We start from the raw sequence: 15726 nt of genomic DNA, 5'->3' as shown, positions 1-15726 counted from the left end.
ATCAAGTGGAGAAGCAATCCTTCTTCGTTGTACGAGTAATTCTTTTACAAGTACAGGGTTTATCACTCATGCTGGTCTGTCCTAGACGTGCGCATGGACTCTAAAGCTCTCCAGAACGTTGGCTTTGCAAGTCACGTGATAAAGGGGTGAGATCCTTCTCAGCGCCTTTGTGGAACTGTTAGTTGTGTTACCACAAGAGGTCCAATTGGTGAATTCGGGAGACGTCTTCGGAAACGATGTCTCTGAAGTAGTGGTTGGCAAACACCGTCTTCGACTTCCAAAAGTAGCCTTCCATTATCGTAGATATTGAGCAGTTTCCATGTAAGGCGAGCGTAGATGCTAATGCTCTGACTTCAAGATGATTGTAGGCTCGTGGAGGCTAAAGTCCTGCTGCCTTGTAGGCTCTAAGGATGATTGCTCTCATCCAGAATGATATCGTAGTGCGTGAGATCTCTGTGGGTGTCTCCGTGTGGAACCCACATTGTCGCTGGCCAGTAAGGTGCAATCAAATCAGTTGCAGCTTCTTCGTTTGCTTGATTTTCTGCAACACCTGTGGTATTAGAGTTGGAGGAGGAAACGCCTAAGCGTTTAGTCCTACCCCGGAGATGCTTGGAGCATCTGTTGCCCATGCTTGTGGATCGAGAATCGAAGAGACGAATGTTGGTAGCTGTTTGTTTAATTTTGTTGCAAACAGGTCTATTAGCGGAAATCTATCGTCTGTATGATGTATCTAAAGGCTTCTGGATGTAACATCCATTCCGTCGGGGATGGTTGTGTTAGACGAGATAAGGCGTCTGCTATCACAATCTTGGCTCCAAGAATGTGGCATGCTCTTATGTAGATGTTCAAGTCATCTATTATGCTGAACAGATGAAAGCTGAGGTCTAGTAGATATCTTGACCTTGTTGATCCTTGTTTGTTGATGTAGAACGCCACTGTGTCCGTGTGGATCATCAGTTGTGCATTCCTTAGTATGTTGGACCAGTGTAGTAAGGCCTTTACTACTGCTTTCATCTCAAGCATGTTGATATGCAGATTGCTGCTGACTCAACCATTTCCCTGCTGCCACTTCGTTATCGAGGTGAGCTTCCCAGCCTTGAAGTGATGCATCTACGTAGAGATGAGTGTTGCACTCCACTCTGATAAGTAGATTCCTCCGCAAATATTCGACTTCCGAGTCCACAATAGAAAATATGGTTTCAATCCGTCCGGTAGTCCGAAGGAGTCCAGACTATTAAAACAGGCGTTTACCAACACCTGTAGTGGGCGCAATTGTAGTCTTCCTCTGTGAGTCATGTCTTGTGCTGACGTTAGAAGACTGAGTAGGCTCTGTCAACTTCGTAGTGGTAACGGAGAGAGTAGTGCTTGAGATACCATGACTTGTATCTAGACCCAACGATCCTCTGAGACGACCTTGTCATTCTGTGGTGAGATGAAACATCTTCCCAGAATCTGATCATGTTCTATGTTGTCTTTCAGTGGCATTTAAAAGTTGTACATTGATGTCCAAGATATTTTTATGGATTAAACTTCTTTTTAATTTCTCTCACGACGTTTCAAGACCATTCCAGGTCCCTTCATCAGGTGAACTGGCAGTTAGGACTATGGACGTTTAGGCGTTTCCTCCTCCAACTCTAATACCTCATAGTCCTAACTGCCAGTTCACCTGATGAAGGGACCTGGAATGGTCTCGAAACGTCGTGAGAGAAATTAAAAAGAAGTTTAATCCATAAAAATATCTTGGACATGTCCTATGTTGTAAGTAAGTAGACAGTGGAACCCTTGCCATGTCCGTAAAAGAAGCGAAGCAACGTCCGGATCTGGGACTGCCATCGTTGTGAAGTCTATATATAGTAGACTGGCTGCCGCAAACAAAATTCATCAAACATATGTTGTTGCAATTCACCGGATAAACAGTCTTCAATCTGCTGACAGGGAAGGTCTCTAAATCCCGTAAGACAGTCAAATCACGCTGTACCCTGCTAACTGTAAATGAAGTCGTCCTCCCACGTTGAAATGTTGTTTACAATCTGTAGACAACTTCCTGACACGTGAGCGATGTCCGACTTCTGCGCAGGGCATTGTCTCTCATGGACCAATCAAAATGCAGCATTTTGAATCCTTTCAGATTCCCGCGATGTGACGTCATCGGTGTTGCAGGAAAAAGATCCTTGTAAAATCTTGTGCAGTCATTGATTTCTTCATCAGCACTCGGCCTTGTCCGTAACCTCCCGAGGTTACACGAGTGACCACGTGTATAGAGGGCTGAATGGTAAACGCGCGAAAGATTCCGCCGCGTGATACAGATGTAGGTAGACTGTCTCCCTGGCTGCTGTGACTGTTCCTTCATTCCTGAAGATAATGCAGTCGTCATCTTATACAGATGATCAGTTGAAATTCCATACTTGCTTAACGCTGTTACTTGTAGACTGTATTCATCGATCTTAATGAAGTGTCGTAAAAATAAAACCTTTGTGTTGAATACACAAAGGTTTTTGTAGAGTTGATACTTATAACTTCAGTGTAAGTTCTACCCCGGTAGTCGTTGATGATCTTGTAGTTCACATCAATCTCTGAAGGGTTCCATGTGGAGTAGTGGGAATTCCCTGGCTAGGATGTCGGGGATATGTTAACTGTGGAACTTCATAACCTTACCAAGGTTGCGCAGAAATTCTCTGGTATTATATATCAAGTCGTTATCTCTGATCCGCGACGACGTGAGTGCCTGAAGATCTGCACGCAGGTGAATGATCTGTATATGGACATGAGTCCCTCCTGGATTCTTAAGAAACATCTTTAACCTTCATGAATGTGTAGGTTCTTAGCGTCGAGGAGTGTTTTTCTGCAGTTAATCCCGCTACCCTCTTCTGATGTAGATATATCTTTTTGAAGATCCTGAATCCTTTCTGGAGATCAGTCTGAAGATCTGCCTGAAGACCTGCCTGAAGATCTGCATGATCGAGATGAGGGTCTCGTTGATAGCTCTTGACCTGGCTAGGCCGAAGAAGGTTCGTCTGGTTACTGTGTTTAACTGTGAGACAGGGTCGATAGGTGGAATCGTGAGTGTGTCTATATCATCATTCAACATCAAGTACGAGAGTGGTTCATTGGCCTCCTTAGAGGGTGATGCGAGTTCCAAACCGTTGGCCATCCATGACTTGATTTCAGAGTCGGAAAAAAAATAATTCCGCCGTCATCTTCCGATTTAGCAGTATTATGCTCTGAGGATTGATGTCTCCTAGTGTCTGGAGATCTGTAAAGCGATCTGTATGAAGATCTATGTGGTGATCTGCGTGGTGATCTGTATGGAGACCTGCATGGTGAGCTTCGTGGTGAACCATACGTTCGCGTGAACCTGTGTGTAGGTGAACAGCTCTGTCGAGGGTTGGAGTCTTGTGACGAATCTCTGTGCCTCGCCACGGGTGTAGATTCTCTTCTCCTTGGTAACGAACCCTTGCGTGTAGGTTCAAGACGAATGTCCGCATCTGAGGGAGATGACAATCTGCTTGGGTCGGACTGCCAGACGTCTTGTCCTAGAGGGTCGCGCCGGCGTCACTGGTTTAGGCTCTACGTTGGTAGGACTGCCAGACCTCTCGACTGCCAGCGGACGTTGTAGTCATGCTTGCGTGCTTCGTGGCAGAATGCGCATCTGAGGTAGATAGCGATCTAATGTCAGCACCTGAGGTCAGGTTTGACGCGGTAGGACTCTACGTTGGGTTCGCGTGCAGCGCCTTAGCACCCTTGAGGGTTCTTATCCCGAACGTAGTTTTTGTAGGTTCTACATTGGTATGACTGCCAGATCTTCGATGCGGGGACGCAGGTTGTTGGTTCCCCAACGGATGTGGTGTGCATCTCAGTTGTCCTTCACTCGGGTTCAGTAGCAGACGCCTTCGTCGCAGCTCTCTTCGCGCGTAACGGTTGTTCCATCAGATCCAACATCTGTTGGGTAAATTGCTGCATAAAGGCGCCCGGGTTGAAGGTCTGCATTGTCTGCTGCAGTGACGACGCATCTGAGATGGATGAGGCTTCTCCGAAGGGTGTTGAACCTCTCTGGAGCCGAACGTCTGCGCTGATAGGTTGTCCTGCGTGGTCACGGTAGAAGATGCCTTTGTCTTCTTCTTAGTCGTGATCTCAGGGATGAGGATGGGTGGCTCATCGTAGACATCTAATTCCTCCAGAGGGACGATCTCAGCTGAAAAAGACCTCGTTTTCTGCGTTGCCCCATGTAGAGACTTCGACGAAGTCTTAGCTGCAGCTGACTTCTTCCTCTGGAAAGATGATGCCTTAGTCTTCTTGGACTGCGATGTGGAATTATCAGATGACCTCTTCCTCGAGCCAGAGTTGTCTACGACAGCAACATCCTCCGTTGACGACCCCGGTAGACCACTGGGATGGTGAATCTGCGCAGACACCAACTGCCGGTCCTCTGCAAGCTTAGCAGGTTTAGACATGTCGTGTAAATCTCGTCTGGACCTGTCCTTTGCACGTCTAGACAGATAAAATGAATATTTATAAAATGCAATATCAGACCCGTAAAAACACAACTGACAACGAAGGCCAGATGAACATGTGGGCTTGCAATTAGGACATAGGTTATGTGGATCAACAGCAGACAATCTGTACCTACAACCTGAACAAGATTTCATCAATTGTAAACAATCTGAACAATCACGTAAAAACGTGATAAAACAGAGAAAATTGAGAAATAATTTCAAACAATATTGTAGGTAAATGTTAACTAAAGCCTTATACAGCTAATTTAGAAGAAAGTCCTAAATAATAAAAGGATATAATGCCGTATAGGGGACCAGGCGCTCTTACAACCGCCCACTCGGGCGAATCAGGAGAGAGTGAGGAGCATGGTGACAGGTGGCGCCGTTTTCACGCCAAAACCTGGGGAAGGGAGATGACTCCTGGTGAGTGATTTTACGTCCGCTTTTTTTAAGGGAGCTTCAAAAGGGGATCAAGTGTTCCACTAGCATTCGGAAGAAAAGGGAGACAAGCAACAAGCATGAGTCAGGATAAGGAAAAATAGAACCTTTTCTACAAACGTCATCATCACAATGAACAATAATGGAAATATGTACATTTATTTTCAACCGATTAGGTGAATGAGACTTCTGTAGAATGATTTAAAATATATATTCGGGTCATGTTAAGAAACAAAATGAATGTTATGTCGTCTGCTACAATGTAATTGAAATGTTCAGTATACAAAGCAAATATGGGTTTACGCCAAAAATCATAAAAATAAAATACCGATCGTAGCCATATAAATTTGGTACCAAGCAAAAGAGGAATCGCCGTGAATGTTCACATATTTAATTAAAAAATGCTAGTAGTAAACTATTCTTGTGAAAGCGTGTGAAAATCAAGTGTTGTGGAGTAAATATTTCAGAAAACATCATGTTTCGTCGCATTGCAGGAGTCAAAATAAGGAATTACGAGACGGCCACAGACTTATAAATGCCACTAAACCAATCTTTATCTTATCTGCTTTTTATACAACCCGGTAACTAAGGATTTGTATTGAGAATTAGTAGCCGTTATTGAAAATCAAAATCGGGACTTTAGCTGATTTTACACCTCCGCCATTGTTCTCACAGAACAATGAGCACACATGACAGTATTCATCAAATACAAAGACAAATATATGCTTTAGCTCCCTAATACACTATTGCCAATATAAGTATATACATGAGAATAAATGAAAAAAATATTAAATCTTACCTTTGCAATGAAAATACGCGAAATCGATGACTGAAGTGAACATACGTTTTCGCCAGCTTCCAGATAGGCTGCACAGTACAAGCCATAGAGCTGATGGTTTTGCGCATTGGCTCGAGGGCCGTCCCTCTATTATATGGTCTCTGGTTAAGGTTAGCAAGTTTTGTTTCAACAATAATTAGTTTTCAGGAATGTATGAGTACTATTACTATCTAACAAAACCAGTGTTTCAATATTTTGATGCTTTTCGAGTCATAAGTAATCTGGAATCTTCTTAGCCATAGGCAGCACTGTATAGAACTTTCAATAGTTCAGTGTTACTGTTAGTATGCAAGCATATCCCCCCTCTCATTTTACATTACATAAAGAACATCTGTGGTGTGAACATCACATTTTCGGCTGGATATCCACAAAATTATCTGTAATTGCCTGCTACAGGTTAAAATGTTCATACGTTCATAAATGGTGATGTTAGCATAGCTACTTAAAGATTTTCTGCACAAAAGCAGATTAACAAATACATGTATGTCAGTTGTCACAAGCAGGGATGAGGAGCCTGTATAGTGCATATTAACCCCACATGGTGCAACATACTTTAACACACCTGGGCCCTCATGATAAATAGATTGTATTGATGTTACTGTAACCATGTTTATGTTGAACTGATGACACAGAAATTACAGAAAACTTGATCAACCATTTCCTTCTTCATCAGGTTTGATATGGATAAACAAGAATGTATTTCTATGTACATCATATCCCTTCAGCAAACGAGTGAACATGTATTAACAAACATTGTCAATAAAGGAAAGGAAATCTGAGATAAACCATCACTAAATAATGATTTGCCACTTAAATTATATCTCCTGTTCTGCTAGGCATTGTTATATATGCAGAGAGTGAAATCACCATGTGTATTTTTTCATAAACAATGCCAGAAATAGCAATCAGCTGTGCACACGCTTCCTCCAAATTTCCTGGTGATTCAGTAAAAGTGTTAAGTCATGCACAATTAAAAAATACACATGGTAATTTCACTCTCTGCATATATAACAATGCCTAGCAGAACAGGAGATATAATTTAAGTGGCAAATCATTATTTAGTGATGGTTTATCTCAGCTTCCTCCAAATCTCCTGGTGATTCAGTGAAAGTGTTAAGTCATGCACAAGAATCAAATAACCTTTGTTATGTCTACATTAGCCGAGGGCACATTAAATATATTTCATCCAAGCTATTTCAACATTTCCCAAGCCATGGAATGCAAATTAAGCACTATTTCGATCCCTGTATACCTGATAAAATAACTTCAATCAATATTGATGCTATGTTTGGAAGAATATCTGAAACTATTATCTTGTCAGGATTAGTAAACTTAATGTACCTCAACTAGTGGTAATTCACACTTGATAACATCTTCTGAGTGCTTGACTGGGATCTGTAGAGCGGTGTCAAGGAGCAGCACCCCTCTGAGATCCTTCCTGACCCCCAGGGCATGGGCATCCCAAAATACAGTTTTCTCTTTTTCTGACAAGTATACACAGTGCAGGTTTCCATGTTTCTGTCCAACTGCAACAAAGCATACCAAACATTAAAAACACAAAAATATTCATTTATAAATATATGCAACAGAATTAATATGATTACCGGTACTTTATTTTGTCATGCATAAACTGATAAATGTAGAATGAGTGCAATGACGAAAGCATTTAGGGAAGCATTATCCCCAACTGCAAAGCATATTAGAATTATATTAATTCTTATAGTAAAGAATAGTATGGTAGTAATTGTTGACTTTACAAATAGTCACATAAAACCTGGCGAAAATATGAGTACCAGGTTGTTTGAGGTCATCTGAAAAAATGATTAAAAGGGAAACATAAGTTTATAATATGAAAAGTATGCAGGTTTATCAATTACGATAAGAAACAACAGTTGAGAATGAAAGTCTGTGTAGATTTTAACATAAACCATAGAGATGATCATAAAACTTTGTAGATGTTTTACCCAAAAAACATATTGCAATACAAAATGTTTGAAAGGTATATTGCAATATAAAAAATATAATGGTAATACTGTGCAGTCCTTGTAGGGCTGTGCAATATTACCAGTAAACCGGTACAGTATCTTGCAATACTAATATCACGATATGGTTCAGATTCTGCAATATATTGGGTCATCCAGAGTCAGCTCCCTTTGAATTATCTGCCCTTGAATTCCATAGCAACAAAATGTGCTCTAAAAGTGACAAATATACTTTTATTTCTGTTGGTTTCATGTAACATTGTACAAGTGAAAGTATCTTTATCAGAGGCTCCAAAAGTGCCAAATATTCTACCAAATTCTTTAAGTGTTGTGGGTTTGAATGGTTTCATAATCATATGTGACATTTTGGAGGAATTAAGTGGCCTCAAACAGACCAATTTTTTATTTGGACTTATTGGTTGGAGGCGCAAACGCCCCCGACCTTTTAATCAGGCTGAATGTAGCTCTCAGGTGCATTTTCTCTCTACAATATACATTTAAAATGTCAATGATACTGTAGTCTCTTTGTATTTTGGCAATTCCAAATGACCAATGAACATAGCTGTAGCAACGTGGGAGCCATGTGACCATGTGGGTAATCCGAAATAATTGTCATATTTTATTTCTTAGTTAATGCAGAAATCGAGTTTTCTATAAATCTCTAATGTAAACACATTCTGTGTTTTTACTGATCAAAAACGTTAATAAACTGATACACTTTCAATTCAAAACAATTTTACACATAACAGAGCACACTTGTACTAGTTACCTGCATAATTTTGAATTGCAGAATCAGAAAATCCATTCCATTTCAGTAGCACCCATTAGCTTTTCCTGTAAGTTAGTGAAGGGTCAACTGGTTTCCTAGAATTGGTTCGAGAGGCATGTTCGGGAACATTACTGAGTGCTCAGCGTACATGTTATACCGTCTTAGTAATCACTGTGCGAACCCATGCATGCTTATAGACACTGACCCGGCAGTGGCACTATATAGGACAATGTTTCCTCTGTCCATCACAAGTACTCCATTTCCAGACATGGTTAGACATGACAAAGACCTTTGATATGAAATATCATATACTGGAGATGAGAGTACCGTATTTTGATGTGACTACCGATCTCTAATAGATGCAGCTCTCTAACAGACGGAGGTATGGTCATCGTGATGCTCTTGAAATCAGCTTCAGCCCTCAAATCATCTCACGTCCTAAATTTCTTAATTTAGTCAGGTGCCTCCAATGTTGCCTTTTAAAATGCTTTTCTTTTTAGTAGAGCCTCTGGCTCTGAGTGACCATTTGACAATTCTCATTATTTTGTTACTTTTGTTTGTTTCATAATTGGACATATGTTATCAATTTACCATAAAGGTCTAAGTTGTACAAATTTTGAAGGACTGTATAATGACATTCTAGTCAAGGATCTTAGTTATTGGAGGTTACATGAGATTTTAAGCTCAAGTAGTTACATAAATCATGTTTTTGTTTCATTCTGCAATAGTTCATGTTAACGCATGTTTATATTGGAGTTGAATCTGAATGACTCTCTGACATACAGTAACAATAATTACATACTGCAATGAAGACATTTGAAGTGCATTTGAAGCAAACAACACTGACCATGGAAATCATGTTAAACTATTACCTTTATCATTATGTTCGCAAAACGATTTTGCAATATTTCAGTAAAACATTCCACATTAAGGCTCCATATCATTTTATTTGTCTGTAAACCATTGGCATACAACAATCCACAATGGGGACGGAGAGTTTGAAAGTATGCTGTAACAGCAACTAAGAATATGATGTCGCACACAAAGAGCTACTATGAATTAATGAAGTACGCACTTGGGCAGAAACATCCCAGTCAATATATCACAATACATATTGCAATATCTCTTAGTCTTAAATTATTGCAATATATCACAACATGAGAATCAGGGCAATATCCAGCCCCAAGTCCTAGTAACTCTGAAAATAAATAATAAATGGCATTTTTAAAACTTCATAAGTAGTGATAAGCTTGCAAAGTTTACTGCAGTAACTTCAGTAGTTGCTTAGAAAACTTTTCCTCATTGCAGACAAGATGCACTAAAATAACAACGATGAAGTGCCATAACTCTAAAAACTAATATTTCAGGCAACCAATATTGTACCTATGGCATACCACTGCCCTTTTCTGAATTTCAACCCAAAAAAATAAATGACAACACATAAAAAAGTTATGTATTTTTTAATAATTGACAGATCATAATAAATTGTTCAAATTTGGCAAAAGTCACTGTCACTGACCAAGGTCCATCATGGTACACATGAACAATCGAATGTAAAGGTGAAAGTCATCCATTCAATATCTTGTTTGGCCCATATCAGTGCCCCAAACTGCCTAGCATGGCCTCATGGAACCAATCGATTATGAATTGTGACCTGGGGGAATGTTCACACACTCTATCTACAGTGCTTGTGCCAACTGTTGGAGGTTATGTGGCTGTTGCTGACGTGATTGCAGACATTGATCAAAAGCATCCTATAATTGTTCGATGGTATTTAGATCTGGAGACTCAAGGGCCATGGCAAAACCTGGATGTTGTGCTTCCTCAAAAAGGCTGTTGCCAGACTCGCTGTGAGAGGAAGGTGTTGGCATGTTGAAAAATGGTGTTTGCTGGATGCATAATGGGAAGGACATGTGGCCAAAGAATTTCATCTGTGCAACACTGTGCCAATAAATTGTACTAAGTCTGTTCTACTGATATTGGAGATGGTGGCCAACATTATTACACTCTCACCACTAAACTTGCCCACTTCCTGAATAGTTTCGAGAGTAACTCTCCCCCCATGACATCTGTAAACACAACATTTTCTATTTGGATGCTGTCACAAAGAATGTGACTTGTCACTAAACCAAACATATCTTCATCGCTGTTGTGGCCACACTCTGTGTCCTTCATATTATTGACATCGAAACCCAAAATCCTGATGATTCAGAACGATGCTCAAACTGGTAGTCTCAGTTGAAGGTTCCTCACTGTCTGAGCTGAAATCCTACACAATCCTGCTGGAATTGCTGTAGCTGTAGAAGTGGCCATGGTGAGTCTATCATGTGAGTGACGAATCTGTATGAATCTCTCCTGCACTGCAGTTGTCAACCATATCTGGGGAGGTCATGTACTGACCCATGCGTCTGATAATGGTTCCATGGTCATCTTCTGTTGCTTAGCGATACGTGGAAAAAACTGGCTACAGCTGAAGCAGTCAGACAATGTCATTTTCGAATTGAGCTTTTGTCAGTCGTGGTATTTTATCCACTCGCTGTACAATTGTGATGACAGACAAATGAAAACCCCTCATTTTCCTAGCCAAAAAAGTCATGTTTCGCATTCATTTCATGTTGGTGTGGCCACCATGCTCTCAAATGGTTGTGTTGTTGCATTTCCCCTACTTTTTACCCGTACCTCATTCAACCCGCACAAATTACTCCCAAACACATGAAGCCTTTAAAAAATCATATTTGGTATTTACTTTGTATAAATATCAGCAAAACTCTATCAGATAATTCCAATTTTCCTACTTCTGCTTTCTTTTCTTTTGCAGAGTATATGTATGGTTACTGAGCAAATGTTTACTGTACATTTCAGGAGAAAACATCAACTATATCAGTACACTGGTAATATACTAACTGAAAAAAGTAACTGTGCATAACATAAAATTGCATGAGATAAAAGCCATATGAACATAATAATCAAAATAACCCTAAATAAACATGCAGCAAAGCACTTTGCATGAAATTTGATGTAGAAAACTTACTCACTTTTTACATGTTTTTTAACACCTGAAGTTAACACACCTGATATTGAAAACTGAAGAACGTTTGATTATTCTCTAGCTTCTATATGTTGTGGAAAACACGTTCATTTCAGTGTTTCCGTGCCCTAGGTATCATGGAGACTAGTAGGCCCAAAATGAAGTGGCCAGACATTTTGGTGTCCATTGAAACAAGATCTCATCTCCATGGAGACGTTTTCAACATAATGGGAACACGAGAGATTTGCCTCATCTAAGGAATCAATTCAAGACTGCCAGTTTGAATGCTCAGGCCATTCCTGGGTTATGTCCAATCAGTTCCAGGACTGTATGGAAATGAGGGAGCACTACAATCTGGTTCTGACAGCCTGCAACACGTCCAATTTTGCTCCATCACCAACAATATCGACAGTTTGGTGGCATAGGAGGCATCACATCTCATGGTCAGACTCAACTTGTCATTGTCAATGGCAATCTGACAGGTCTGCGATACTGGGATGAGATCATTGGGCCTCATGTGCAGCCGTTCATTCAAGGACAGAGACGTAACTTCACGCTTCAGCAAGAACACTCCGGTACTCCCCTGGCCAGCTGTTTCTCTGGACCTGTCCCCAATCAAGCACATTGGGATGAAATGGAGCGACATTTGTGTCAAGCCCAGAATAAGCCAATGATGTTAGCTGAATTGGGACAAGCGTTGGAACACCATTCCCCAAGCTTTCTTCAATCGCTTAAGAGTAGTCTATGCATCATCGTTGTCAAAACTGCATTAACACCACAAAGGTGGACACACACAATACTGAATTTGTGAACTGATTTTTGACACCACATCTCTTCAAGGGCGTGTCACGATGCCTAGAGACAAATACAGATTTCGATATAATCCTGTCAACAGTTAAACAGTGATTAAGGAAAACACCACAAATCATGTTATTACCTTTTTTCATTAAAAACTGGCATAACATCAAATAATGCACAGTTACTTTATTCCAGTAGTATATCTTTTGATAGGATAGATCATTAACACACGAAGTGAGATATCATTGGTTGATAAACCAAATAGACTTGGTTGTAAAGATAGAGAACAGATCAACAGGGTAGCTTGTTAACAGATCTGTTCCTTTTAACTGATCCTTGGCCAATGATATATCTCCAAATATTAAGAGCAGGCTTACAAATTAAAGTACAGTGACTGGTTAATATCAGACCAGAATATTCTGTCACACAGAGACCGAACCCCCTGAAAAGCGCTCGCACACGCACGCATGCTCACACTTGGATCCGCCAATGGACAACGCCTGCCATATTTCAATGGTTAGTGTTGTCATGTGAAAGGCACAATGTCACACATTTTCGACAATATTTTGGCCTACATTATATATATTGGGGCATATCCACTCACTTTGGCTTCCTATTTGATGCAATAAAAGACTTAATATTCCTTACGACTTGCCTGAAATCGATAATTGAAACTTCAACAGCTTCCAAACAGAGAACACTTGCCATATATGGAATGTAAACAATTGCTCCGTGCATCGAAAACTGTCGCACAGGGTGTTGTCGGTGTTTGCCGAACTGGTTTCAATCATCACAAGTTGTGCGTTGGATAGTCATAAAGAGTGCTCCAAGGGACATAACTCTATGGGGTTCGCAACATTGCATTAATTCATTTGAACTTTTTAATTTAATATTGTAATCTAAATACATAATTATTTTTGGAATAAGATATATATGGTAGCTTCCCTGAGGGCTGATAGTTAGTATTATTGAGAGAAATGCGTTATTTGTTTTTAGATGTGTGGTGTGATACTGTGCTTTTAAGGTTATACCCATTGACAATACACAAGGCAAGATAAACCATGTTCAAACAAATAAGGAAAACGTCAGACTAAAAGAGAATGGAAATGCATAAATTTGTTTTATTATACGTACTAGGACACCACCCGTACACTACAAGATAAATACAATATTAGAACGAATAGTTAATTAGACCTGAAAGTGGCACGACTGGGTATCAGCTGGTTTCGAACAGGATATATAACCTTACGAAACACTGCTGCTGCAACAACCCTTGAACAGTCATTTGGGTAGACAAGGCAATACTGATACTTTCGCGTATTGTACTTCTATACACAGGACATATATATCCCGAGTTGTTTATATGGAACACTCGAGTCATACAAAACGTTCTAACAACAATTCACAACGCATTATTAGACTTATGCCTGTGCACAGAAATGGGCCTGTAGCAGGCGTTACTAAAACCTTACCCGATAGGTCAGATTTTTGTAAGACTATCCCTGATGTTGCATCCAATATCTTCAAAGATGGTTCTTTTGTAGTTAAAATGATGGAATTAAGAGACGAATGATACGTTACACCTGTAACTGTTTCCCCAACGGATAAACATCCGTCTTCCCCGACGAACCACTGCTTGTCAGTGGCCGCCATGCTACCATCTAAACTCTCGTCCTCAAAATGACATCACGACTAATTTCGGAACTTCATTTTTTCCGCTATTATTAACGCTTGGTTATCCCTTTGTTAAATTTAATAGTGCATGTACATTTATAGTATAAACACACACGTTTTCAAGTAAAAACATCACTTTATGGGCATCAGTTTACAGGTGACGTCACGTGATGGTTTCGAATGATGTTACCCACAATACAAATGCTTGCAAGTAAGAGCGACAAAAAAATCTTTAAATATTCATAAGACGAATCTATCCCTTTACGCACTTTGGGCTGACATATCCCCAGAAATACACAGTTATAGTGTTTAACATCTAGAAATCTCTGAGAAAAAAGACCAGTACACGAATGCGGACTATTCAGTTCCTTAGTGTACACAAAGACCATATAATAGATTATATGGTCTCTGGTGTACAGTACAATATGACCAATGCACGAGTTTCAGAGAAGACCATATCATGAAATTATTGTTTGGTGTCTGGTGTAATCTAATATTGGGTACTTAGGTACCCTGTTCTTAGAGATACTGAACAATAAACAAAATCCGAACATTACGATATCGAACCTCCCCTCGGCTCCGCCAATCCAAACCATTAACTGCAATGTGGTCTTCAGTCGTTTTCGGAGGGGGGGGAGGGGGGGGCTCCCTCCCACCCCCGATCGGCCAATGGAGTCACTGTGTCTTTCTTACGTAACTCATCGCGCTAAAAACGACCCAACTTCAAAACAAACGGAACTGTCTATTTGGTCATAATACATACGTGCTTATGAATACGCCAGCGCTCACGGGCAAATTCTGGTACACGCCAGTTTTTAGCCACAGAAAGATGATAGCCTACATACTTCAAAAGATGATTCAAGGTATTTGATTGTTTGGGTGTTTTTTAAAGAACCAAGAAAACAAGGGACACGTTGGGGAGGTCATAAAACAAATATGATAGGCTTTAGAGAAGGGCCATTATTAATAGCACATTAGTGCATTAACAGCCTGTGAAATCTCCTCTACTTTGTTTTTCGGTCAGAACAACACTTGGCAGCTAGCTAATTCTGCGTGTAGGACGGGACACGAAATGTTATAACGCAGACGAGGTTGTAAGGAAATATGTATCTAATCCAAGTCACGTGATGTTGCGGTTGCCTGTCTGCAAGACTGGTACCCTTGCCCTTCAACGCCAGGCGACTGCCCAAAGCCGTGTGGCGAATAGCGGAGGCGCTCTAAATCGGGCACACCAGTCTAATCTGTCTGCTTAGACTGGTACAGCGTCCTAATTGCTCTGCAAAAGCACTGCTTTAAAATAGACAAAGATATATTGGCATTCGTCACCACTCGCCCTTTCCGTAAAATCGTGTTGTTGATGATGACTTTAATAAGTGTGTTGATGATGACTTTAATAAGTGGGGGTGGGGGTGGGGTGGGGGTGTTCCATCAATTTTGTGAAAATCAACTGGGGTGTGCAGCACTCTTGTACAGAAGAATATTAAATGATTATGCTTAAGAAATATGGGAAGAGGGAGGTGGGTCATTGATTTTGTACATGGCATGCAGGGGGGTCACTTATTTTGTGCATAATCTTTAGGGGGGTGGGGGGGAGTCACATTGTACATGCTTCTCCATAGTTCATCATTATCATCACACACACACACACACACCACCACCACCCCCATCCCCTCTAATGATGGCGAAGGCTTACATTGACGTTAGAA

At 40.5% G+C, this 15726-nt stretch overlaps 1 protein-coding gene across 1 annotated transcript in view; it reads right to left on the bottom strand.

The window, feature by feature from the left end:
- The window catches only part of LOC124286617 (baculoviral IAP repeat-containing protein 6-like), a 242018-nt gene extending 227988 nt beyond the window's left edge, over nt 1-14030 (bottom strand). The window contains 2 exon segments of the mRNA XM_046722998.1: nt 7111-7295; nt 13819-14030. Of these exon segments, the coding sequence (XP_046578954.1) occupies nt 7111-7295; nt 13819-13999 (366 nt within the window). The 5' untranslated portion in view covers nt 14000-14030.
- Between the last annotated feature and the right edge of the window lie 1696 nt (nt 14031-15726).

Source organism: Haliotis rubra, unplaced genomic scaffold (genome assembly GCF_003918875.1).
Source record: "Haliotis rubra isolate DU_JTF1 unplaced genomic scaffold, ASM391887v1 Scf388, whole genome shotgun sequence".
NCBI lineage: Eukaryota > Metazoa > Mollusca > Gastropoda > Lepetellida > Haliotidae > Haliotis > Haliotis rubra.
The sequence above is the reverse complement of the archived record's forward strand: the minus strand, read 5'-3'. Positions and strand labels throughout refer to the sequence as shown.